The following is a 25965-nucleotide window of genomic DNA, read 5'->3' as shown; positions in this document are numbered from 1 at the left end:
GCTGCTACGGGGTCTTCTATAAGTCCAGCAAGTCCACCGGGCAGTGACCCAATTCTGATGCTGGGGTCCTAGATGCAGCGCCCCTCGGGGAGGGTGGGGAACATGCATCTCACTCCCAGTCAATCGGAGATCCCTGCACCTTCAGTGGAGTTTAGTTCATCCCATCCACAGCCCTGCCCCTCACCCCCTCTCTGAATCTCCACTGGCCTCCCTGCTCCTTTGCCCTCTGTTGCCCATCACCACCGCATCATCATCACTCGTAATCATCCTTGTTCATGAACCTGACTCGGGTGCTCGGCTGTGAATGGGTTGTTCCCCTCATCTGATTTTCTGCAGTCCTGTCACACTGAAGCTCACATCCTGCCTGAGAACCACAGGTCTTGGGTACAACATTCAGCAAACGTACTTCCGTGGGTGCAGGGAGAGGTTCAGACATGATAAATAAGGCAAGGGTCCCACACAGGCAGAGAGAGCCCCCTGCTGGTTTTACATCCTGCCAGCCCTACCCAGGGAGTAACACCCGTGCAAGCAGCTGTTTGTTGATTCTGTCCTGATGCCTGGGCGTCCTCGGATGGTTTCAGACATGTTTATTGCCTCGACTTCTGCGTCTAATGTTCCATGCCACTTGGGTGGCATGCCACTCTGAGTTTCCTAGTACCTTCTCACGAATTGTCACGTGATCCTCACACCTGTCTTGGGAGGTGTATTGTTTGCTAGAGCTGCTATAACAAAATACCACAGACTGCATGACTTAAACGACAGACATTTATTTCTCACTGTTCTAGAGGCTGGAAGCCCAAGGTCAAGGTGTCTTCAGGGTTGGCTTCTCCTGAGGCCTCTCTCCTAGGCTTGTAGGCGGCTGCCTTCTCCCTGTGTGTCATGTGCATTTTCTCTGTGCATGTGTCCTCCTGAGGTCTCTTTCTCTTCTTATAAGGACACTAGTCCTGGTGGATTAGAGTTCATCCTAAGGGCCTCATTTTAACCCTCACCTCCTTAAAGGCACTGTCTCTAAATACAGTGCCATTCTGAGGGACTCGGGGGTTAGAGCATCAACAAATGGATGGGGGGACATGCGCAGAGATGCACATCCATTAGATGCGTGGTTCTCCACCCGGATGGAGGGGTGGGTGCACAGTTCAGCCCGTAATAGGAGATAAGCAGGGCAGGTCCCTGTCCATTTTACAGCTGGAACTGCCAAGGCTGAGAGAGGGCGAGTGCCTTGAGCACGGCCTCCTACCTCCACGGCTCTGCACCCAAGCTGAGACTGGGAGGCCAGACCCTGGGCTCCTGCGCGCCCCCCATCTCTCCACTGCCCCCTGCTGGAGGCTGGCCGCAGGGACAACAGGAAACCATGAACTCCGTCCCCCTGTGAGCTCAGAGAGAGCTTCTGAGAAGACCCTACTCAGCTCGCAGACAGGATGTGGGCCCTTCAGGAAGGTGCATCCTGCTGTTTATCTGAGTGGATTTCCTGCCTGTATGGCTCGTGGCTTCCTAGCCCTCACCCTGCTCGCCGCATTTTCTCATTTCATCAGCCATTGTGGTCTCAGCACTCTTGGACCCAGGGTTTTCCAGGGGCTTTCATGGAGGATGGGGGAGGGAGGGTGTGCTCTTCCTTGCTTTGAAGAGAGTCAGCCAGCTCCAGCCGTGCTTCTTGGTACCTGCCACGTACAAAGAAAGCTACAGGAGAATTTGATGGTAGCTCCATCCATGATGCGTCACTCCCACGGGGGCACTGAATGGGGAGACGTGGCTTAGCCCTTGCTGACAGTGAGCGTGACGTCCAGATGCCCGCCAGCCAGCCAGCCAGAGGGACACATGCCCTTACCCTGGTAAGGCCCTGCTGGGCAGGAGGGTGGGGAGAGAAGCTTCTGTCAGCTGGGCTGAGAAATAAGACTAGCAACAGCTACAACTTTGACCAATTGCAGAGCCTTCCCGAGCATTCCAAGAAGGCTTGCCTTGTGGGATGACCTTCATTAGATGCGTGGTTCTCCGTAATGCCGGGGCTTGCTACCTCTGCCAGGCCTGGGTAGTGATCAGTTCAACAGACCCCAAACATGGGGTGTCTCGTCCGGGCAAAGGGCTGCATCCGCACTCTGGAAAACAGGCGTTTTTATTTTTATGTATTTATTTTTTTTGAACAAGGTCTCTGCCTTCCCTGAGACTGCATTTATGGCGGCATGCCTACTACATGGAACTTTATTTTTGCATCCAGGCAGACTATAAGCAGAACTATAAGAAAAGTCTCTAGTCTGCTGTGGCAGAAGAGGGAAGGGGAAGGAAAAATAAAGAAAATCTAGGAAGGCCCCTTGGAGGAGGTGGTATTCGAGGCAGGCTTTGAATGGAGGGTAGAGCTTTTTTTTTTTTTAATTGGAGTATAGTTGATTTCCAATGTTGTGTTAGTTTCAGGTGTACAGCAAAGTGAATCAGTTATACGTATACATATATCCACTCTTTTTTAGATTCTTTTCCCACATAGGCGAGGGTAGAGCTTTGATGCACTGCCCCGGGCCTGGAGGAGAGGGTGAAACCGTGTTGAGGACCAGTATGAGTAAGGCCTGGAAACCAGACAGCACTGGGACCAGGTATGCTAGGCAGCGTTCTGTAGTTGGGTGCACAGTTGTGGCGGCCTGCGAGGCCACTCTAGCTGGCTGTACAAGAGAGACTCTGGTTCGGCCCCCATGCTGCATGACCTTGGTCTGGACATGCTAGGTTTCCAACTGCCCCCTGCAGGCCTGACATCAGAGAGCGCTCACATCCTTCCTTTTTCCCACATGTCCAGATGCCTTTTTGGGTCCCAGCTGGTTCCTTGAGCATGGTCAGCAGGGGCAGAGCCCAGAGGTTCTCAGCTTGGCTGCCCATAGAATCACGTGGAGAACTTGGAAAAATCCCAGAGCCTGGGCTGCACCCCGGACCAGCGACATCAGATCTTGTGGGGCAGGACCTAGGCATTAGTATTTTCAGTTTCCCAGGTGATTCCAATACACACCCAACTTTGAGACCCAGGGATCTAACTGACCTTGGAGGCAACTATTATGATCCTGTGGGGATGGACATGTAAGGTCGGGCACGTAAGCTCTGGCACATAAGCTCTGGCACGTACGCTCTGGCACGTACCATGCAGCCTTAGCAACTTTAATGTTTTGTTTATAAACTTTGCAATGGGGATAATTCTATTACACAGATGGCGTGCAGTGTCTGGCCCATAATCTGTGTTCAGCAAATGGTCGCCCCCTCATCCTCTCCCCCCACCACTTCCCCCTCAGAGGTCAGTTACGTAAGGCTGTCAGGCTGTTGGCAGCGGGCACCGGATAAACAGGTATTGCATGTTTTGCAGGCTTCCTGCTGTTCATGCATCATGTTTTATTCATGCACGTATGATGCCGAGTGTTCCTTCTTAGGGGAGAAATTTCAGCCTGCAGATTTCAAGACAGAAGAATACATTTGTATAAATTGAGGGCACGGAAGGCCAGTGAGAGATGAGAGAAGCAGTGCTTTGATGAGGGTTTGGTGGGCAGTTAGAAGCTGAGGACAAGGATATTTTACAACCAGGACTCTCTGCTGGGCCGGTGCTGCCCTCTAGTGGGGAAGAACCATCACCCACCCCAGCTTCCTCCTTACTCCATCCGCTTGAGGGGACCCTCCAGGGTCAGAATCACTCTGAGACCAGCTAAAGAAGCAGAGACACATGCCTGGGGGAGACCAGCCCGGCAGGCCACCCGTCTCGGACTCATCATCCCTGAGAAATAAAGAAAGTTCTAGAAAGCATCTGCATTCTAGGTAGCTTCGCATGCGTTGCCTCTAATTCTCACTGTTCTGCAAGGCAGATGATTCTTAATCTAGACTCAGTGTTGGCAGATGAGCCATTCGGAAATCGAGAATTGTAATCAGGATCCCAGCCTAGGTCTGCCTGATTCCAAAGGCTTCACCGCTGTACCGTAATGTCCTGTCTGTTCTTTCTCTAAGAACCTAGGTGGTCCTACAGGCCTGAGTTCAAATCCACCTCCACCATGTACAAGCTGTGTGGCCTCAGGGCAATCAATTAACCTCTCTGAGCTTCTGTTTTCTCATCTGCAAAAAGAGTTTCACAGCATGCACCTTATCAAGTGGTCATGAGAATTTTTATTTGACCTCAAGCACATCAGAAAGGAAAAAGACTTGAAAGCGATTGTCTCAGGAGGGTAGGATAATAGTAAGTTGTCCCCTTTTCTGAATGTATTACTTTTTCATTGAAGTATAGTTGGTTTATAGTATTGTGTTAGTTTCAGGTGTACAGCATATGATTTTTTTTTGCAGTTTATATTCCGTTATAGGTTATTACAAGATATTGGGTCTGATTCCCTGTGATATACAGTAAATCCTTGTTGCTTATCTATTTTATGTACACTAATAATGAAATACCTGAATTCATTACTTTTATAATCAGACAAAAACAAAGGATTCACTAGACCACTTTCCTTTGAAAAGCAGTCAAAGCACTCACCCATCCATGTACCAGCCCAGTGAGATACCGTTGAAGAGAATGTTGTCTCATTTTCTGGAAGCAGTAACAAGCAAATCTCAGGGCCCCTCCCAAGAAAACCACAGACTTCCCCTGAAGGGGTCTTTCATCATGTCAAGCACAGAAGCCTCAGCTCTGCCCTTCCCCTGCCCGGCTCAGTGCTGTCTCAGTCATTGCTAAGAAGTCAGGGCTGTCACATGTCACCCAGTGTCCTGGGGTGCCTGCCCTCCCAACAGCCAGGAAGGGATCCGGATCTGGGCCTTGGGTGCCTTGAATTGTGGTTCCGAATTGTATTAGCTTCTTCCTTTACCCCTGCCCTGAGGGCAGCCGGGAAACTCCTGGCCCCTGAAATTCCCTTTTATCAGCACCTTAAATTCTACTGCAATAGAGAATTTCATTCTTTAAAAATATATTCTTTAGAAAATCTTATCATTTGTTTCCAGGCTGTGTTGGATACTTTTTTAAAAATTGCTTTTAGAATAAAATAACCTTATCTATAGGGACAGACCGGAAGGGAATATCTAAATGAATAGGAGTGTTTCTCTCTGGGTGGTGAAAGATGGTGATTTGTACCGTCTTCCTTGTAATAATAATAGGCAAAATTTATTAAACACTTACTGTATGCCAGGGACTGTGGAGAGCCCATGACATGCATTAATCACTTCAACTTTGAAACAGCCTTGCAAGGTAGGAACTATTATTATCCCCACTCTCAGGTGAGAGCATGGCGGCCCAGAGAAAGTAAATAACTTTTCCCAAGGTCACACAGCTAGTGAGTACAGACGCCGGCCAGCTCCGGGTCTGTGTTCTTGGCCTCTGCGTTGTGGTGCCTCTCCATCCTTGCTTTCTTCTCAGATCATTCTTCAGTAAGCATGTGTTTCTTTTAAGATGAGGGAAAGAGTTTTCGTTTTCAAGTGAACTTATCTGGTTCCACCAATGCAAAAACACATGGAAAAAATACAGTGCAAATACAGTAACGCCCAAAGGAAATACGGAAATGATGGTATTTCTTTTTTTTTTAATTAATTTTTTTTTTATACAGCAGGTTCTTATTATCTATTTTATACATATTAGTGTATACATGTCAATCCCAATCTCCCAATTCATCACACCACCACCCGCCGCCACTTTCCCCCCTTGGTGTCCATATGTTTTTTCTCTACATCTGTGTCTCTATTTCTGCCCTGCAAACTGGTTCATCTGTACCATTTTTCTAGGTTCCACATATATGCATTAATATACGATATTTGTTTTTCTCTTTCTGACTTACTTCACTCTGTGTGACAGTCTCTAGATCCATCCACATCTCTACAAATGACCCAATTTCATTCCTTTTTTGTCTGAGTAATATTCCATTGTATATATGTACCACATCTTCTTTATCCATTCGTCTGTTGATGGGCATTTAGGTTGCTTCCATGACCTGGCTATTGTAAATAGTGCTGCATTGAACATTGAGGTGCATGTGTCTTTTTGAATTATGGTTTCCTCAGGGTATATGCCCGGTAGTGGGATGGCTGGGTCATGTGGTAATTCTATTTTTAGTTTTTTAAGGAACCTCCATACTGTTCTCCATAGTGGCTGTATCAGTTTACATTCCCACCAACAGTGCAAGAGGCTTCCCTTTTCTCCACACCCTCTCCAGCATTTGTTGTTTGTAGATTTTCTGATGATGCCCATTCTAACTGGTGTGAGGTGATACCGCATTGTAGTTTTGATTTGCATTTCTCTAATAATCAGTGATGTTGAACAGCTTTTCATGTGCTTCTTGGCCATCTGTATGTCTTCTTTGCAGAAATGTCTATTTAGGTCTTCTGCCCATTTATTGATTGGGTTGTTTTTTGTTTTTTTTAAATATTGAGCTGCATGAGCTGTTTGTATATTTTGGAGATTAATCCTTTGTCCATTGATTCGTTTGCAAATATTTTCTCCCATTCTGAGGGTTGTCTCTTCGTATTGTTTGTAGTTTCCTTTGCTTTGCAAAAGCTTTTAAGTTTCATTAGGTCCCAACAGTTTATTTTTGTTTTTGTTTCCATTTCTCTAGGAGGTGGATCAAAAAAGATCTTGCTGTGATTTATGACAGAGTGTTCTCCCTATGTTTTCCTCAAAGAGTTGTATACTGTCCAGTCTTACATTTAGGTCTCTAATCCATTTTGAGTTTATTTTTGTGTATGGTGTTAGGGAGTGTTCTAATTTCATTCTATACTTGCCTCCTTTGTCATAGATTAGTTGACCACAGGTGCGTGGGTTTATCTCTGGGCTTTCTATCCTGTTCCATTGATCTATATTTCTGTTTTTGTGCCAGTACCATATTGTCTTGGTTACTGTAGCTTTGTAGTATAGTCTGAAGCCAGGGAGTCTGATTCCTCCAGCTCCATTTTTTTTCCCTCAAGGCTGTTTTGGTTATTCGGGGTCTTTTGTGTCTCCATACACATTTTAAGATTTTTTGTTCTAGTTCTGTAAAAAACGCCATTGGTAATTTGATAGGGATTGCATTGAATCTGTAGATTGCTTTGGATAGTATAGTCATTTTCACAATATTGATTCTTCCAATCCAAGAACATGGTATATCTCTCCATCTGTTGGTATCGCCTTTAATTCCTTTCATCAGTGTCTTACAGTTTTCTGCATACAAGTCTTTTGTCTCCCTAGGTAAGTTCATTCCTAGGTATTTTATTCTTTTTGTTGAAATGATAAATGGGAGTGTTTCCTTAATTTCTCTTTCAGATTTTTTATCATTAGTGTATAGGAATGCAAGAGATTTCTGTGCATTAATTCTGTATCCTGCAACTTTACCAGATTCATTGATTAGCTCTAGTACTTTTCTGGTGCCATCTTTAGGATTCTCTATGTATACTATCATGTCCTCTGCAAACACTGACAGTTTTACTTCTTCTTTTACAATTTGTATTCCTTTTATTTCTTTTTCTTCTCGGATTGCCATGGCTAGGACTTCCAAAACTATGTTGAATAATAGTGGCGAGACTGGACCTCCTTGTCTCGTTCCTGATCTTAGAGGAAATGCTTTCAGTTTTTCACCATTGAGAATGATGTTTGTTGTGGTTTTGTCGTATATGGCCTTTATTATGTTGAGCTAATTTCCCTCTATGCCCACTTTCTGGAGAGTTTTTGGAATTTTGTCAAAAGCTTTTTCTGCATCTATTGAGATGATCATATGGTTTTTATTCTTCAATTTGTTAACATGGTGTATCACATTGATTGATTTGCATATATTGAAGAATCCTTGCATCCCTGGGATAAATCCCACTTGATCATGGTGTATGATCCTTTTAATGTGTTGTTGAATTCTGTTTGCTAGTATTTTGTTGAGGATTTTTGCATCTATATTCATCAGTGATATTGGTCTGTAATTTTCTTTTTTCGTAGTATCTTTGTCTGGTTTTGGTATCAGGGTGATGATGGCCTCATAGAATGAGTTTGGGAGTCATCCTTCCTCTGCAATTTTTTGAAAGAGTTTGAGAAGGATAGGTGTTAGCTCTTCTCTAAATGTTTGATAGAATTCACCTGTGAAGCCATCTGGTCTTAGACTTTGTTTGTTGGAAGATTTTTAATCACAGTTTCAATTTCAGTGCTTGTGACTGGTCTATTCATATTTTCTATTTCTTCCTGGTTCAGTCTTGGAAGGTTATACCTTTCTAAGAATTTGTCCATTCTTCCAGGTTGTCCATTTTATTGGCATAGAGTTGCTTGTAGTAGTCTCTTAGGATGCTCTGTATTTTTACAGTGTCTGTTGTAACTTCTCCTTTTTCATTTGTAATTTTATTGATTTGAGTCCCCTCCTTCTTTTTCTTGATGAGTCTGGCTAAAGGTTTATCAATTTTGTTTATCTTCTCAAAGAACCAGCTTTTAGTTTTATTGATCTTTGCTATTGTTTTCTTTGTTTCTATTTCATTTATGTCTGCTCTGATCTTTATGATTTCTTTCATTCTGCTACCTTTGGGTTTTGTTCTTCTTTCTCTAGTTCCTTTAGGTGTAAGGTTAGATTGTTTATTTTAGATATATCTTGTTTCTTGAGGTAGGCTTGTATTGCTATAAACTTCCCTCTTAGAACTGCTTTTGCTGCATCCCATAGGTTTTGGATCATTGTGTTTTCGTTGTCATTTGTCTCTAGGTATTCTTTGATTTCTTCAGTGGTCTCTTGGTTATTTAGTAACGTATTGGTTAGCCTCCATGTGTTTGTGTTTTTTATGTTTTTTTCCCTGTAATTGATTTCTAATCTCATAGCATTGTGGTCAGAAAAGATGCTTGATACGATTTCAATTTTCTTAAATTTACTGAGGCTTCATTTGTGACCCAAGATGTGATCTATCCTGGAGAATGTTCTGTGTGCACTTGAGAAGAAAGTGTAATTTGCTGTTTTTGGATGGAATGTCCTATAAATGTCAATTAAATCTATCTGGTCTATTGTGTCATTTAAAGCTTGTGTTTCCTTATTAATTTTCTGTTTGGTTGATCTGTCCATTGGTGTATGTGAGGTGTTAAAGTCCCCCACTATTACTGTGTTACTGTCGATTTCCTCTTTTATAGCTGTTAGTACTTGCCTTATGTATTGAGGTGCTCCTATGTTGGGTGCATATATATTTATAATTGTTATATTTTCTTCTTGGATTGATCCCTTGATCATTATGTAGTGTCCTTCCTTGTCTCTTGTAACATTCTTTATTTTAAAGTTTGTTTTATCTGATATGAGTATTGCTCCTGCAGCTTTCTTTTGATTTCCATTTGCATGCAATATCTTTTTCTATCCCCTCACTTTCAGTCTGTATGTGTCCCTAGGTCTGAAGTGGGTCTCTTGTAGACAGCATATATATGGGTCTTGTTTTTCTATCCATTCAGCAAGCCTGTGTCTTTTGGTTGGAGCATTTAATCCATTCGCGTTTTAGGTAATTATTGATATGTGTGTTCCTGTTACCATTTTCTTAATTGTTATCGGTTTGTTTTTGTAGGTCCTTTTCTTCTCTTGTGTTTCCCACTTAAAGAAGTTCCTTTAGCTTTGTTGTAGAGCTAGTTTGGTGGTGCTGAATTTTCTTAGCTTTTGCTTGTCTGTAAAGCTCTCCATCGAATCTGAATGAGATCCTTGCTGGGTAGAATAATCTTGGTTGTAGGTTCTTCCCTTTCATCACTTTAAATATGTCATGCCACTCCCTTCTGGCTTGTAGAGTTTCTGCTGAGAAATCAGCTCTTAACCTTACGGGAGTTCCCTTGTATATTATTTGTCATTTTTCCCTTGTTTTCAATAATTTTTGTTTGTCTTTAATTTTTGTCAGTTTGATTACTATGTGTCTCAGTGTCTTTCTCCCTGTGTTTATCCTGCCTGGGAGTCTCTGTGCTTCCTGGACTTGGGTGGCTATTTCCTTTCCCATTTTAGGGAAGTTTTCGACTATAATCTCTTCAAATATTTTCTCAGGTCCTTCCTCTCTCTCTTCTGCATCTGGGACTCCTGTAATGTGAATGTTGTTGTGTTTAACGTTGTCCCAGAGGTCTCTTAGGCTGTCTTTATTTCTTTTCATTCTTTTTTCTTTATTCTGTTCCACAGCAGTGAATTCCACCATTCTGTCTTCCAGGTCACTTAGCCGTTCTTCTGCCTCAGTTATTCTGCTATTGATTCCTTCTAGTGTATTTTTCATTTAAGTTATGGTATTGTTCATTTCTGTTTGTTTGTTCTTTAATTCCTCTCGGTATTTGTTCTTTAATTCTTATAGGTCTTTGCTGTCTCTTGTAACGTTCTTTATTTTAAAGTCTGTTTTATCTGATATGAGTATTTCAACATTTCTTGAATCTTCTCGATCTTTGCCTCCATTCTTTTTCCTAGGTCCTGCATCATCTTCACTATCATTATTCTGAATTCTTTTTCTGGAAGGTTGCCTATCTCCACTTAATTTAGTTGTTTTTCTGGGGTTTTATCTTGTTCCTTTATCTGGTACAAAGTCCTCTGCCTTTTCATTTTGTCTATCTTTTTGTGAGCATGGTTTTCCTTCCACAGGCTGCAGAATTATAGTTCTTGCTTCTGCTGTCTGCCCTCTGGTCGGTATTTCTTTATATGATTCTGTATCATCCATATTCTTTGAAATAAGCGTCTCTCACTTAAGTAACCAAAAAACTAAAACTTGTAAGGCACAAAAGAAAATCCTGCTACTAGGAGTACCAGCGAGGAGAATAACTAACAGCTAATGATTTTTGAGAACGTCTGTGTTCTAGGAAATTATCTGAAGCCTCTTTTGGGCACTCATACATTTGCTCCTCAAAGGCTCCCAAGAACGTAGAGGTTGTTGTCAGCCCATTTTACAGAGTCAGGAACTGAGGTACAGGGAGCATTTGTGCTGTGACCACAGACACACAGGGTGCAGCAGAGCCTGACACTGCCCTTCCTGTAGTGTCCTAACCCCCACTCAAGGCAGGAATCATCCCTGTCCTATTCCACCAGTGACCCTCAGAAATACTAATGGATTTGCCTGATTTTAGAGTAAGGAGAGGCACTGGGAGAAGCCCCTGAGTTTCTGGATGGCCTTTTTGCTTTTGCTTTCAGCCACGTAAAGAGTTTGTGCCTTCAGCTCCTCAGTGACAGCCTTCGCCACTGTGTCCCTGCCCCGATGGGCTGTTGGTATAGAAGCCAGGCCCTGTGTCACACTCCAGCAAAGAGAAGAATAAAGGCTTGGAGGGAAGGGTCAGCATTTTCTCCTTTACAGGATACCACATGTGCAGCTGTAGCCTGCCCAGTGACTGGCCTCCTCCTGCTTGTCCACTAGGGGGCAGGAAATAGCAGGCCTTCAGGTGGGTCTGGCTGCAGAAGACTCAGGGCCCACCGAGAGGAGGAAAAGCGGGCACCCACAGCGTATTTCCCTTCCCCTGGCTCTTCTGGCTCTTCTAGCACCCAGCAAAGCCAAGGAGCATCAGTGGAAACAAACATCTATGAAGTACTTCATCTGGACCAGGGGTCACGCTGGGCCCTTACATCTGCTTTCATTTATCCCTCCCTGCAAGCGCTATGAAATACATCTTACTAGCATCTCCCCTTTTCAGATGTGGAAACTAACAGAGGTGAGGGACTTGCCCAGGGCCGCCAGCACTTAAGTGGCAGCACCAGGATTCACACCCAGCCAGGCTCTAGAACCCACTGTTAACCCCACTCACCACCCCCACCTCTGAAGCCAGGTGGTTTCTATCCACATCCTCGTCGTGGTGCAAGGTGTGAGAAGCAGGTGGCTACCTGTGAGCGGCGGGGTTTGGGGTTGGGTTTGGTTGTTATTCTTTAAGTTTGCTTATTTGTGCTTGAGCTCACTGGAGACCCAGTCCTGCAGAGGGCACCAGGGGTCAGCTGCCCCCCTAGAACCAGGGGCCCTGGAGCAAGCTGCTTAACCTCTGTGAGCCTCAGGTCCTCCTGGGATACAGCTGGCGTGACGGCACCCGCCTCATCGCATTGTTAGAAGGGATCATGAAATAACGTGCAAAAACCACATAGTCCAGACTCTGGCACCATCCAATAAGCACTCAATAAATAGCCAATGGCCATTTTTCTATAGGCACTTGTATGACACATGTATGTATATGTGAAAATGTGATAATCATGTGTTTGTGCAGAAAACATATTCCAGCTTAACGAATTGTTGCAAAACAGACACCCACGTAGCCTGCAAATAGACCAAATACAAAACCAGCACCTGAGAACCCCCCACCCAACCCGTGCCTCCTTCACTGTAACCCCTCCCTCCCTCATGGGCAGCAGTGACCACAACCCTGACTTCTCTGCTATTCATTTCCCTGTGTTTCTTTATAGCTTGATTACCTAGGTATATATCACTACATGGTTTAATTTTGCCGCTTTCAATTCTGCGTAAGTGGAATCACACCAGTATGTATTCTTGCCTGTCTGTGTTCTTTTGGAATTACATCATTGAAGATTAATCCACGTTATTGATGATTTGTTTTCTCTGCTGTATAGTAATTCCAGTGTATGAAGATGTCACCGTTTGTTTCTCTGTTGTTCTGTTGTTGGGCATTTGGGTTGTTTCCAGTTTGAGGATCTTACAGGATTGGGATGAGCATTCCTGGATGTGTCTCCCAGTGGGTTTCAGACTTTCTGTAGAGTATTTACCTAGGAATTAGGATTGTGGGTCATTGGGTGAGTTCCTCTTTGGTTTTACAGACACTGCCAAAGTTTTGCCAGAGTGGTTGTCTAATTTACACTCCTACCAGCAGTATGCAAGAGTCCAGATTCCCTACATCCTTGCCAACACTGGGTATTATCAAGCTCTTCAATCAGCTAAAAATCTAATGACATTTCACTGGGCTTGTAATTTACATGTCCCTGAATTCTAATGAGGTTGAGCATCTTGTCCCATTCCATTGTTCCTTTGAACCTCCTCTTTTGTGAAGCACCTGTTAAGGTTTCTGCCCCCTTTCCACTGGTTTGTCTTTTTCTCACGGACTTATAGTAGTTTTTACATAGTCTTGATATGAGCCCTCCAATTCTTGTATGTGTGTTTTTAAGGATGTATGTTACATGTATGTTTTCCCACATCTTTGCTTTCCTAGTGGGCTCTTTTGATGAATCTAAGGAATGACCTTAATTTTAATGTAGACCAATTTGTCAAGCTCTTCTTTTAATGCTTCATGCTTTCTTTGTTTGGTTTAAAAAATCTCTCCCTGCCCCCAACATTGTGACAGTACTTTTGTCTATTATCTTCCAGAAGCTTTATTGTTTTGCTTTTCACACAGGCCTCCAATATGCCTGGAATTGATTTTTACATGTGTTGTGCAGCCGACTTTTTTTTCCTATAATTTCAAGTTGTCCTAGCACCATTCATGGAAAAATTCATCCTTCCCCCCACCGCTTTGTAGGCACACTTTGTCATAAATCAGGCGTCCACGCAAGTATGGATCTGTTTCTGGGCTTTCTCTTCTGCTTTACTTGTACGTTTGCTGCTTCTTGTGCCAGAAACACACTGTCTTCATCATTACAGCTTTAAAAGGAGTCCAGTAGGGTACGTCTTGACAATTCTTCTTCTTCTCCCAAGGTATCCAGGCTGGTCTTAGTTCTTCTGGTTCTATGTGTGTGACCTGATCCCTTTCTAGAGGCTGTCACGTCAGTCCCCTTGACACATTGCATCTAGAAGGAGGCACATTCCCAGCGCTGAGAGTGACACATGCAGAGAACACTGTCCAGGGAAAGAGCAGGCGGGGGCTGAGTCCCAGCTCTGCCCCTCCCCAGCTGGCTGAACTTGGGCAGACCATGGCCAAGAAGAGTTTCTCCCTCCCCGTTTTGTGTCACTGTGGTAACGAGTATTCTCATTCACACACCCTTTCAACAGATTGTGAGCTAACTGTCCTGGGCCAAACTGGGGACAGAAAGAAGAATAAGGCACCATCTCTGCCTCACAGGGCTTCAAGTCTCCTCCAGCATGTCTGGGACTGTGCCCCAGTCAATGCCAGGTCTGAAAAATGACCCACAAAAAAAATGTCCCATGGTCAAATGATTAACAAGCAGCTTCTTGCAACATCCTGTCCTTAGAGATTCACATGTAGCAGGTATAAGATCTGAGATTGTCCTCAAATTTGCTTAACAATTGTGTTGGTTTCCTATCACTGCTGTAGTAAGTTACCGCAAATTTAGTGGCTTAAGATAATATAAGTGTATTATCTTACATTGTGGAGGTCAGAAGTCCATAATGGGTCTCCCTGAGCTAAAAATCCAGGTGCCAGCAGGGCTGCCTTCCTTCTGGAGGATCCTTTCTGGAGGGGAGAATCCACTTTCTTGCTTTTCCCAGCTCCTAGAAGCCACCCACATTCTTGGCCTCAAGGCCCTGTCCTCTGTCTTCAAAGCCAGCAGCGACTAGTCAAGGCTTTCTCATGATGCCATCGCCCTGGTTCTGTGGTCTCATCTCCTTCTCTGACTCTGAGTTGTATTCCTCCTCCTTCTACATCTACAGGTCCTTCAAGATTACATTGGCCCACAAGGATAATCAGCATGATCTCTTTATTTTCAAGTCAATTGATTAGTGACCTTAATTCCATCTGGAGCCTTCGTTCTCTTTGGTCAGTTACAGTAACAGACACAGGTTCCGGGGATTAGGACATGGACATCTTGGGACCATTATTTAACGTCCTATACGGTGGAACCCTTAGCCTGCGAGTGCACTCACCCCAGCTTGATAGCGTGTGTAGTGCATTGCTGTGTGTGTTCTTTGCAGCACACGGTACAGTGGGAGGTCTTTCTCTAGCCCCACTCCATCATGCACTGTCCTCTTTGGCGCTGACGTCATAGGGTAGGTTGATTTGTTTATGGCCTTTCTTCTTCCCAAATACCAACTCCACAAAAAAGCAGGGATTTTGTCTGTTTTGTCCACAGCCGTATCTCAGCTCCTTGCACAGAGCCTGGCACCTATAGGTGCCATTATATATTTTGAATGATGGAGAATGGTTGGAGGTCTCTCCAATAAGACAGCAAGCTTCTTGAGGGCAAAATCCTCACCCAGTTCATCTGTCCTTCCCCTGCGTCCAGAGATGGCTGGTGCTAAGTAGGAAGATTGTATAGCATGGGTGGCAGATTTACACCAGAGGTTCTCAAACTTTCTGGGTTCATTGTACCCTTAGTGTCTTATTTTTCACAGAGCCCTGAGTCTGCAGGATATACCCAGCAATTGTGTTTATCAAGCAGTTAGGTTCAAATTACTTAATACACGTTTGAAAAAAATAACACACATAAATTGAAAGAAAAAAATATTTCTATTTTATTTTTAAATATGTATGATTACTTACTAATGGGTTGTGTGTCCCTGCTGGGGACTACATAGATTCTCAAACCTTGGAATCAGATTGGACTCCATTTCCTGTGTCCTGCATTGATTTCCACACCACGTTTGCTTTTTATCACAGCAGGTACTGAAAACTCAGTTCACAAAGACAGGATGTATTTGAAGGGAATATTGCTTGATCCAGTGCTGAAACCATCAGCCACCCAGAGTGAGTAGTTGTGAGTAGTTGTATGAGTAGCATCTGACAGATGTTAGCTATCACTGGGTTTCCCTCCAAAACTTAAAACATTTTGCTGTACCCCTGTGAGTTCACTGTGGTACCCCAAGGTGCCTCGACACACAGTTTGGGAACTGCAGATTTACACTAACCGAATTTACAGAAGGCCTCTGTTCAAACCAGGATGCCGGAGTTAGATCACCATGGGGGTCATGCCATTCTCTCTCCCTTTGTTCAGTCCTCACATACCTGGGAAGCCAGGTTAGCATCAGAATGTGCTTGGCAGGTGGGCAGTCAGAGCAAGGGGGTGGACTCTGGACTCTGGTTGGCCGCTCCGTCTGGACCCTTGTGATGCTTGGGATTGCGGCTGCTTCCCCCGAGGAACCCTCTCTGGGGCTTGGCCTGCTCCCAGCATCAGAGACACAGGCGTCATCCATTTAACAAGCACTCATGGCTCTTTCTGGGTGCCAGACTCTGTTCTAAGAGCTTTACAAATACGAGGTCATTAAATCCTCCCTATAGTCCCGTGGAATAGGCCTAATATCATTCCCATTTTACAGATGAGAAAGCCGAGGCACAAGGAAGTTAAATAGACCCTTCCCAAGGTTCCCAGAGCTAGGAAGTGGTGGAGCTGGGATTTGAACCCAAGTGGCCCACTACGGACCTGCTTGAAGGATGCTTTTTCCCTAAGGGGATGAGAGAAACCTGGCTTCAGAGCCCGCTGTGCTGCTTTCTGACTCACTGTTGGGAAGTGAGGCGCTAAACCTTTCCTTCCGCTGTGAAATGGGCGCAGTAGACTCCCCGTCAGGGCCATTGAAAGAATTACAGCAGATTATGCTTGTAGCAGCACAGGAGGGGCCCTTCTCTCTCTGATCTCTGCGTCCCGGGCTCGCCTCCCCTCCCGTGTACACAGTCTGGCAGACAGCAGGGGGCAGCACTGGGCCGCTGAAGAACCTTCTCTCCTGGACCTGGAGGCGCTCACCATTCAACGCAAGGATTCTGGATTTTAGGGCCGGACCATCTGTTTCTTGTCTATTTAGGCAGAACATTTTGAGGGGGGGTTTGCTAAACAAGAACAAAATCACAGCCTGGTGGGATGAATCGAAAAGAGAGTGAAGAAGCAAATTCAGAAGTACCTTTCTGTAAGATCACAGCCTGCCTTGTGTGCTCTCAGGGGAACAGCATCCTCTAAAGACCCAGGGCTGTGCTCACCGATGCTGCTTGATTTGAGCTGTTATCCTAAGATATTTCTGAAGTGAAAAAGGGTGCTTCCTGATGCATGAGCCTCCCATCCCACCCCACCCCACCCCACCCCCACTACTGGATTGTCCCTTGGAAAATATTCAAGAACCCATTGCTGCTAGAGGTTTACTTGGCATCTCTCCGAGGAGGAGCTGCTTTAAAAATATTCCCTCACTTCAACTGAGGGGAAAAAATGTCCTTCACACAAAAATACGCATCCTGTGTCTTTTTTTCTTTTCTTTTCTTTTCTTTTGGCCACGAAGCTTGCAGGATCTCAGTTCCCTGACCAGGGATTGAACCCGGGCCACGGCAGTGAAAGCGCCGAATCCTAACCACTAGACCACCAGGGAAGTCCCCCTACCTCCTTCTTTGGTTTTTGGAATGGGATCCTACCAGGTTTCCTTGGGGGAGAATTCTGTCCTGTTCAAATGGAAAGCCACAATTCAGCGTTTTGGTGACCCGTGTCCTAAAGTAACCAGATGGAGAGACCACCTTGGCACGTGGCTTCTCTGCAGTGGCGTCTGCCCATCCGAGCTGCCAGAACGGATGGCTGGCCTGTCTGGGCCTGGTGGGGCTCTTGTGGGCAGCTGAGCTTGAGGGATGCCCTTCCTTTTGTGTCATAACTTGCACAAGGGCAGGACACCCAGGGCCTGGAGTCTCCAGCTGTCCCATGATGCTGGCTGGTCCGCACTCCCACACCCTCCACTGCCCCCATGTGGGGGAGGGGTAACAGAACACTCTCAACACAAGCTTTTTTTTTTTTTTTATTTTTGGCTGAGTTGGGTCTTCATTGCTGTGCGCGGGCTTTCTCTAGTTGTGGCGAGTGGGGGCTACTCTTCGTTGCGGTGCGCGAGCTTCTCATTGCGGTGGCTTCTCTTGTTGCAGAGCATGGGCTCTAGGCACGCGAGCTTCAGTAGTTGCAGCATGTGAGCTCAGTAGTTGTGGCACACGGGCCCTAGAGCACATGGGCTTCAGTAGTTGCAGCACATGGGCTCCGTAGTTGCGGCGTGCGGGCTGTAGAGCACAGGCTCAGTAGTTGTGGCGTACAAGCTTAGTTGCTCCACGGCATGTGGGATCTTCCCGGTCCAGAGATCGAACCCTTGTTGCCTGCACTGTCAGGCAGATTCTTAACCACTGCGTCACCAGTGGTTAAGTCCCAACACAAGCTTTAAAGCTCACTGGTTGTTTCTTTCCAATGATACTAAAAGCTTGATCCTTTGACCTATTCAGTATTAATTATCATTTTCATTGTTCAATCTGTAGGGGGTGGAGCAGTGATTATTACATTGAATGGGGGGGTATTTAATTTGCATGAAAGGAGGCATGTTATCATGGGGGCGCTGCTGGGGGTCAGGGTGATGGCTAGGACTATGGAAGGGGCGTCGGAAGAGTAGTTGCAGCACCCCTGGCAAGAGAATTGTGTTCTATCTCCGTGCCCCTTTCTTTTGGGACAGGCTGAGTAGTTAGTTTACTTGCGGAGGCATCTTTAGAGTGCCAGTGGCTGGCCAGTGGCTCCCCTCAGCCTGCAGCCTGGACAGAAGGATAGAGCTGGCTTCATGATTTTGTCCTGAAGCAGAAAGCCCTTCAGTCTACCTCAGGTACAGCTCTTGCCTTGGACACCCCCTGTCCACACCCCTGCCCCTGTGTCTTTCTCAGCATCACTTCCTACTTTGCTTTCCCCCACCTACCGAAGAAGACCGAAGCCAAGACCAGCTCTGCTCCCTAACTCTGCCCAGCTAAGGCCTAATTCCTCCTAATTCTAGCCCATACTTGAAAGAGCAACACGTTCTAGACTTTTCCAAAAACACCCCACCTTTCTCAATTTTCTCTGGTCGGTTATCTCAACCTAAGTTGTGACAAACCAGAGCCAGTGTTTTAACAAAGTGGATTCTGCTGCTCTCCAGATTCCTATAAACAGGAATAACTGGGAGACCGGAGGTCATCGGCTGGGTACAGGAGCAGCTGTTTTGAGGCCCTTGAGCTTCTAGATGGTTCCATATCAGAGTAGGATTTCACTGAGGGTGGATTCAGCCCCATTCCTGTGATAGAAGCCATCCTCTTTTCATCCTGTCCTTCATTAAACAGCATTCCTTATAAGCCATCTTTAAGTGGTTGCTTCGGGGTTCTGGGTCCTTGTCTGTAAATGAGGAAGACGTGGCTCCTTCACCAGGTATCTAAAAAACAGTTAAGGTGTCTATAGTTTCCTCTACAAGTCAGTGAGCTCCAGGAAGGCCTGGATTGTTGACTCTGTACTTCGATGCTGAGTCCCCATCCCTGAGAAGGCTTCTTGGCACATAGAAGGAACTCAATAAGTATGGACTGAGAGGATGAATATTTGAGCAGTTCCATGATGACGTCACTGGGAGATTTCAGGCTGAGTTAGTCTACCCTACGAACAGACCAGAACTATCCTCCACTGAGCTCAGCTTCCCTCTGGTTGAATCCATTTCCTACCTTGTTCCTCGTGTGCCCACATGGGCCTGTTAGTACCCACACTCCAGGCTGTCTGCTTAGGTTGAACTGACCCACGTATTGATTGTCCCCACAGGCAGCCAGCTTCCTAAGAAAAAGCCACTTCTTCACTCTTACGTTTTATTCCCAGGCCTTGTGAGCTATCAGTGCTCAAGCTGAAATTTAGTTAAATAAAGACAGCCTGTGAGTTTTTAGTTTGGGCTCAGTGCTTTTCCAGAATGACCAAAAGGTTTGTGCAAAATTCCAGATACTATATCCATCAGATACGTTACTTAATCACGTACCTAGTCCCACCTTCTCAAGTCGTACAGAAGAGCTTGAGGCCTGAACAGCTGTTACAACAACAGAGAGCAATTCCAAAAATGTGGGGGCGGGGGGGGGGACTGCCAAACTGAAATTAATAAAATGTTTAATTAAATGTGCTCAGGGCATACCATTATGTCAGCTTTGTTGTTTGCTAAATTTAATGCCTGTAAACATTTCATTACATTTGAGAATAATTTGTGGCTTCAACTTTTCTCACTTCACGAGACTCCCTGAGTTTGCACAGTGAGCGCTGAGACATCTTCGCCAACCGTAAATTAATTGAATTACATAAAGCCAAATAAATGCGAAAGCAAAATTATAAAAATCCTTCCCAAAACGTTTATGGAAGAAAAAATATTTCATGATAGACATGGACGTATTTTAATAGGTTTAGTATGATATGGGGTGGAGTCCTCTAAAAGTAACTGTACTTGGAGCCCACAAATTTTTCAAAGCAACCTATTGAAACTATAGAATTCCTGCATGCCAGTGCTTCCATAGAGTTTCCAAAACTTAGAAATACTAGCTTTCCCCTCTAGGATTTTTAGACTCATTCCTCTAATGTCATTTGTCTAATCAGACCTCTCATCTGATCAATGTAAAACAGTTTTCTTGAGCTTTGGCAATTTTGCTCAATAAACGGCTTCGGCTTTTAATCTAATCTTGCTTTCATCTTCTTCTTTCAGGAATCCTGTTCACGATGCTGGTGTTTGGACCAGCCTGTGGATTTATCCTGGGCTCTTTCTGTACCAAAATCTATGTGGATGCAGTCTTCATTGACACAAGTAAGGAATTTATCTCAATTTCCAAGCGCCGCCCACAAGCCCTTCCTCCACCATAAAGGAGCCCCAGCCTCTGGGTTCTAAAACCTTCCTACTAAGCAGCAGCCCTAATGCATCCACTTCTCTAGCTGGTGGCCCCCTTGAGATTAGAGGAAAGATTGGGTCATGAATTTGGTACAGAGGGTCTGGCTTGAAGCATGTGCTCTGCTCGTGTCTACCTAGAGACCGAATAACCCCCTAAGGTTGATTTCACTCCTCAAATCTGAATTTTCCTCATCTGTAAACTCAGGGTAACAAAACTTATATCTGCCTTGAAGGGCTTTTGTAAGATAAATGAGGGGACAGATGTGGACATGCCTGGCATACACACATACTCATTGAATGTTGGTCCATGAACCCACATGAGGACCCTATTTCTTAAACTAAAAGTTGGAGCACGTGTTCAAGTGCAAATGTACACATGGGGTCAAGGAGACAGAATATTTGAAAATTGTTTCTGTAAGACACTGCCGTGGTGGGCTTTATAAGGAAATATACCATACCTCAAGCCCATTTTAAGCGGCATGTCTTGTGTTCTTAGCAGGAAGAGCAAGTGTATCTCTGAGCCTGCTCTGGGCCCCCCCATCCCTAGCATACCTGGATTGAACAGCGTGCTAGTTGAGATGTGCTAGGCTATGCAGTAGTAACAGACAATTCCCAAATCAAAGTGATTTTATGCAACCAAAGTTTATTTCTCAGCCATACTGCATATCCAGTGCAGGCTGGTGGTATTTGGGGGGTGGAGGGTGAGACTTGCCTACTGTAGTCCCTCCAGGACCCAGGCTCACAGAAGTTTCATCTGACTCCTGCCTGCCCCGTCGCCGAGGCAGGAAACCAGCTCCTGTTCAGAAATGACACGCATTGTTTCTACTTACATTTCAGTGACCACAGCAAGCCACCTGGTGTATTAATCTGTGGCTTTGTGACAAATGACCCCAAACTTCGTGACTTTAAACAATAGGTATTTTCTCACAGTTTATTTCTCTGGGTCTGGAACCCAGGAGCAGCTTAGCTGGATGGTTCTGACTCAGGGTCTCTCATGAGGCTGCAGTCAAGGTGTTGAGCTGGTATCAAACCATCTGAAAGCCCACCTGGAGGGGCTCCACTTCCAAACTCACCCCACGGCTGTTGGCAGTCCTTGACAGATGGGCTGTCAGGCCGGCTCCCACGGATCTCTGTACAGGGCTAACCTCGGCATGGCCTCCCTGGAGCAAACAACCCAAGAGAGGGTAAGAGCACCTGAGACAAAGCCGCAGTCTTTTATAACCTAGTCTCACAAGTGACACCTCATTGCTTCTGCTGCGTTTTGTGTGTTAGAAGCAAGCCACTTGTTTCTGTACCCTTGGAAGAAGGGATCATTTCACAAGGACGTGAATTCCAGGGGTGGGGATCGTTGGAGGCCGTCTCGGGCACTGCCCACTGTATGTGGTCACGACTCAACTGCGTGCCCGAAAGAGGGCGCTGTGTTCCTGTGCAGCTTAGCGAGTTGAGAAGCCATGTTTCCTTTCTCTCTGGAAACAGTGCAGGAAGCCTTTCCAGCTTCTCTGTCTCATCCCGATCTATTCCCAGGATCAATAAGAACTCTCAGTCCCCTGGTGTTCAATTCATCATCTCTTGACAGGGCTAAATTTACTAATTCACCCCAAAGACATAATCTGGTTTTAAATCCAATCAAGTCACTCTGTGATTCACTCCATTAATCCCAGTGATATATTTACTTGTAGCTAATGATGTTACAGATTTCCAAACGGGGGAGAAAAATCAAACGCAGCCTTATTTGTTTGTTCGTTTTAAAGTGCCGGGTCTGTTCAGGAGGGGATTGAATGCCGCTGTTTTGTAGCCCTTGGTTGGCCCTTTGAACCCTATTCCTAACGGGTGGGATGACTGGTGGCCTGGTCAGAGAAACAAGCCATGGTGACACGGTCAGCTGCCATCTTGCTTCTACGGACAGAACTCCGGCTTCCGCCACTGCACCAAAGGCAGTACAGGACAGGAGTAGCAAAGGAGGGGAGGAAAGGGGGCACCCTCCCAGTGCATGGGGAAGGCTGCCTGCGGGGAGAAGGCAAGTGTCCAGGCAGCCTATCCTGCCCTCAGTGTATTAGCAGGGCCCCCTTGAATCAAAGCTTGTGGAATACCAGAATCCCTGAGCCGGAAAGAACCTCAGACATCATTCTCTTCCAACTCTTGCATTATGTAGATAAGGAAACTGATACCTAGAGAGGTAAAGGGATGTACCCAATCCAAGGGGTGTATCTGTATAAAACCCAGGTCTCGGAGCAAGCATGTGGAGACACCCCTCGCCAAGATTCCTCTTGGGAATTAAATAGCATCTTTTTCTCAGTGACTAGAATGGCCAAGAGGTAGACAGGTGGCTGGAGGGGGCTTAGCCCATCCACTCGCAGCCCCCTCTGTATGCCATTCCCTTGCTCAGGCCATCCCCTCAGTCTGGAGCGCCGTCCCCAGCCATTCTGCTCAACATCTGTCCTCACCTTTCAAGGCCCAGGTGAGTGTCATCTACGGTTCTAGACTCATTGGCAGTTTGAAGCCTCCCCTACCTGAGACAGATGGGCGCGTTTCCGTTCCGTCTGGGCACCCTGCTGATGGCCGCCTTTCCCCAAAATGAGTTAATAGCGGACTTCCTATCTGATGAGTCTCGAAGGACTGAAGGATGTGTTGTGAGTCACCCTCGTGGTTTGCATCCCTTCTGAAGGCCCCCGGAGGGCTGGTGCCACCCTTTACCAGCAGAGGGCAGAAAAACATAATTTATTCTATTCAGGAGCCAGTCACAGAATTCCATAGTTGCCAGCAGTTTTCTAATCTTGTGACCGAAACTTGTCTTTCTGTCTACGAGTGGATTGGGGCTGTATTTCGAGGAGTCGGTTCTCAGTTCTTTCAGGATGACCCTTCCCTGTGTTTTCCTCACCGACTAAGACAGAGCCCCTCTTTCGGGCTGTCCAGCCTATGGGAATGTGCCCTTAAGCATGAATGTACAGGGGCCACGCACACAGCCATATGTTTCTGAAATTCCAGCTGAGAGTTGGGCGGGGGACTGGGAAAAGCAGTGGCCTGGGAATTGTGCGAGGTGGGCAAGGCAGGTCCCTGGGAGGCCCTTGTTATGGGGTAGTTGGAGGAGGGCATGTGCCTTTCGCCAGGCACCTAGCAGCAGCTGAGGAAACAGGGTGGAAAGGCAGAGACCGGTGAGGGAGTCTGGTTGGAATCTGTGTGTCAGTGAAGCTGGGGCTGCAGGGGAGGTGGTTGGTTGTAGGAAGAGGCCAGCTATGGGGCTGCAAGACCCCACGGGCAGCTCCCCAGGAGGGCTGCCCTGGCGGCACTCAGACACAGGGATTCTGCTGCTGCCGCCTTTCATCCGTGTCTGAGCCCTCCGTGGCTCCTTCGGCCCCTCTTCTTAAGGAGGACAGATGCCTCCTCTGACAGCCTGGGGAAGGAATGATGGTGCCTGCAGAATTTCTTTTCTAGAATATGTTTGTAAAGCTGAGACCAGTCAAGAGCAGGACGTAGGAAGAAGAAGGGCCTGGTAGCAGAGTAGACCCCTGAGCACTGGACTGACCAAGCTTCACAGTGTGGGGTTAACAAACTGATGACAATGGCAGCCGTGAATTGACCCCTTTTTAAATACATAGAATGCCTCTTTGGAACCTCACAGATGATGTGTCCTCCTGCAGTGATTATGAGTTCTGAGTTCAAACATCAGACCAGACCTCCATTCACATCCCAGCCACACCCCTAACGAGCTGTGTGATCCTGGGGCCATTTCTCCTCATGGGTCTATGTGTGGATGACATGATCATGTTAATCATACAAAGCAGTTAATACAGTGCCTGGGGAATAGTAAACACGCAGTAAAATTAGGTGTAATGAGGAACAGAGAGGTTAACTCACTGCACAGCCCAGGCCTATCTGACCCCAACTGGGCAGCTCACTTCCCTGAAACCTCTCCAGGAGTTTAGCCAGAAGCCTGCCCCCTTCCACGGACAGAGGCCTGGCTGAGATGCCCTGACTGCCAACACTTCCGTACAGACTGGCCCTAAGGCACACCAGCCCGCTCTGCTACAGCTGCACAGCGTTTGCAGCTGCAGCAAGATACGTCCATCCATTGGCTTCACAGAAAAGGTCGACAAGCACAGAGCATCCAGCTCTGCCACCCTGGGGCTGGCTGCCACCGCCAGATTCCTTCACGCTGGACTAATTAGTCCAGTGGCTGGGATTCTGAACCATCCATGCTGTCCTCCATCCCCACCCCCTCCCTGTCTCCAGTTTCTAATTAGGTCTGGAACTTAATGATACTCTCGGACTTCTTGAGTCGCATAGCAAAAGTTTTACAAAGTAGGTTAGAAAAATAGGTAAATGGACTGAGGAAAACGAAGCAAAACTGCTCAGAGAGCCCTAGTATCGCTTACGCATCAGTATGGCCTGGGACTTAGTCAGTGTTCCCAATTTGCTTTGATCTCTTCTCCTCGCAGTCTTGGGTATCCTCATGGGTGGCTTGGTTGGTTAGTTTTAAACTGGTTTAACCCCGTTCCTGGGGATTTCTTTCGTTTGAACCAACAATGGTAGTGGTCCTTGGAGATGGAGAGAAATCTCAACGAAGCCCGTATGTTTACATGACCTTCAACAGAGGGAACGAACAGCTGTCAAAGCTTGCTCAACTCACCCAACGAAACTCTGAAGCCCTCCAAATGTTGGATTCCAAGAATGCAAGAGTCAGAACAATAGGTTTTATAAAGCAGAAATCTTAACAAGCCTACAGACCCATATGCAAAGGTAGACCCACCCTGTGCCGGCCTCATGGTGACCCAGGGGGGTGGCTCTCCCTGCTCCCCTCTGCTCCCTTCCCAGCATTTTTCCTCAGTGCCTGGAATGACCAAGGGGCAGGCAAGTGGCTGGAGGGAGCTTACCCAGGACACTCACAGAGTCCCCTGAGGATGCCAGGCCTTTGCTCGACTGTTCCCACAGCCCAAGATACTGTCTCCACCCTGTCCTTCTCAACATCTTTCCTTATCCACGGTTCTAGCTTCATTGGCAATTCGATGCATTCTAAGTAAATGAGACAGATTGGTGCTCTTCAGTTGTGTTCTGGGCATCTTCCTGACAGCAGCCTTCGCCAAAAGGCTGAAACTGCAGTCATTTTTTAAGATCAAAACACTAACTAGAACCAGATAGAAAGAGAAGTAGAGAGATTTTCATGCCTGGCCCCCTACCTGGACCTAAAAGAATACCATTGCTATTCTAAGCCTGCCCGGGACCACTTTTCTTAAAGGGTATGATTTTTATTGTTATTTTTTTGCGGTACGCGGGCCTCTCACTGTTGTGGCCTCTCCCGTTGCGGAGCACAGGCTCCGGACACGCAGGCTTAGCGGCCATGGCTCACGGGCCCAGCCGCTCCGCGGCATGTGGGATCTTCCCGGACCGGGGCACGAACCCGTGTCCCCTGCATCGGCAGGCGGACTCTCAACCACTGCGCCAGCAGGGAAGCCCAAAGGGTATGATTTTTTTATTTCCTAAGCCTTTTGTACTAGTCAGGGTAGGCTGAGTTATGCTGCAGTAACAAACACCCCCAAAATGTCAGTGACTTGGAAATACTAAAGGTTTATTTCCTGCTTGTGTTATATACCTGAT

General features: G+C 46.2%; 1 protein-coding gene across 2 annotated transcripts in view; it reads left to right on the top strand.

Annotated features, from left to right (window-relative positions):
- The window catches only part of SLCO3A1 (solute carrier organic anion transporter family member 3A1), a gene marked incomplete at both ends in the record, with an annotated part of 317248 nt that overhangs the window by 227626 nt on the left and 63657 nt on the right, over nucleotides 1-25965 (top strand). For both annotated transcript variants that reach the window (XM_082839253.1, XM_082839252.1), the window contains one exon: nucleotides 20194-20292. In XM_082839253.1, the coding sequence (XP_082695379.1) occupies nucleotides 20194-20292 (99 nt within the window). The remainder of the gene's footprint in view (nucleotides 1-20193; nucleotides 20293-25965) is intronic.

The sequence above is a fragment of the Leucopleurus acutus genome (genome assembly GCF_964270905.1).
Source record: "Leucopleurus acutus genome assembly, chromosome: 1".
Lineage (NCBI taxonomy): Eukaryota > Metazoa > Chordata > Mammalia > Artiodactyla > Delphinidae > Leucopleurus > Leucopleurus acutus.
The sequence above is the reverse complement of the archived record's forward strand: the minus strand, read 5'-3'. Positions and strand labels throughout refer to the sequence as shown.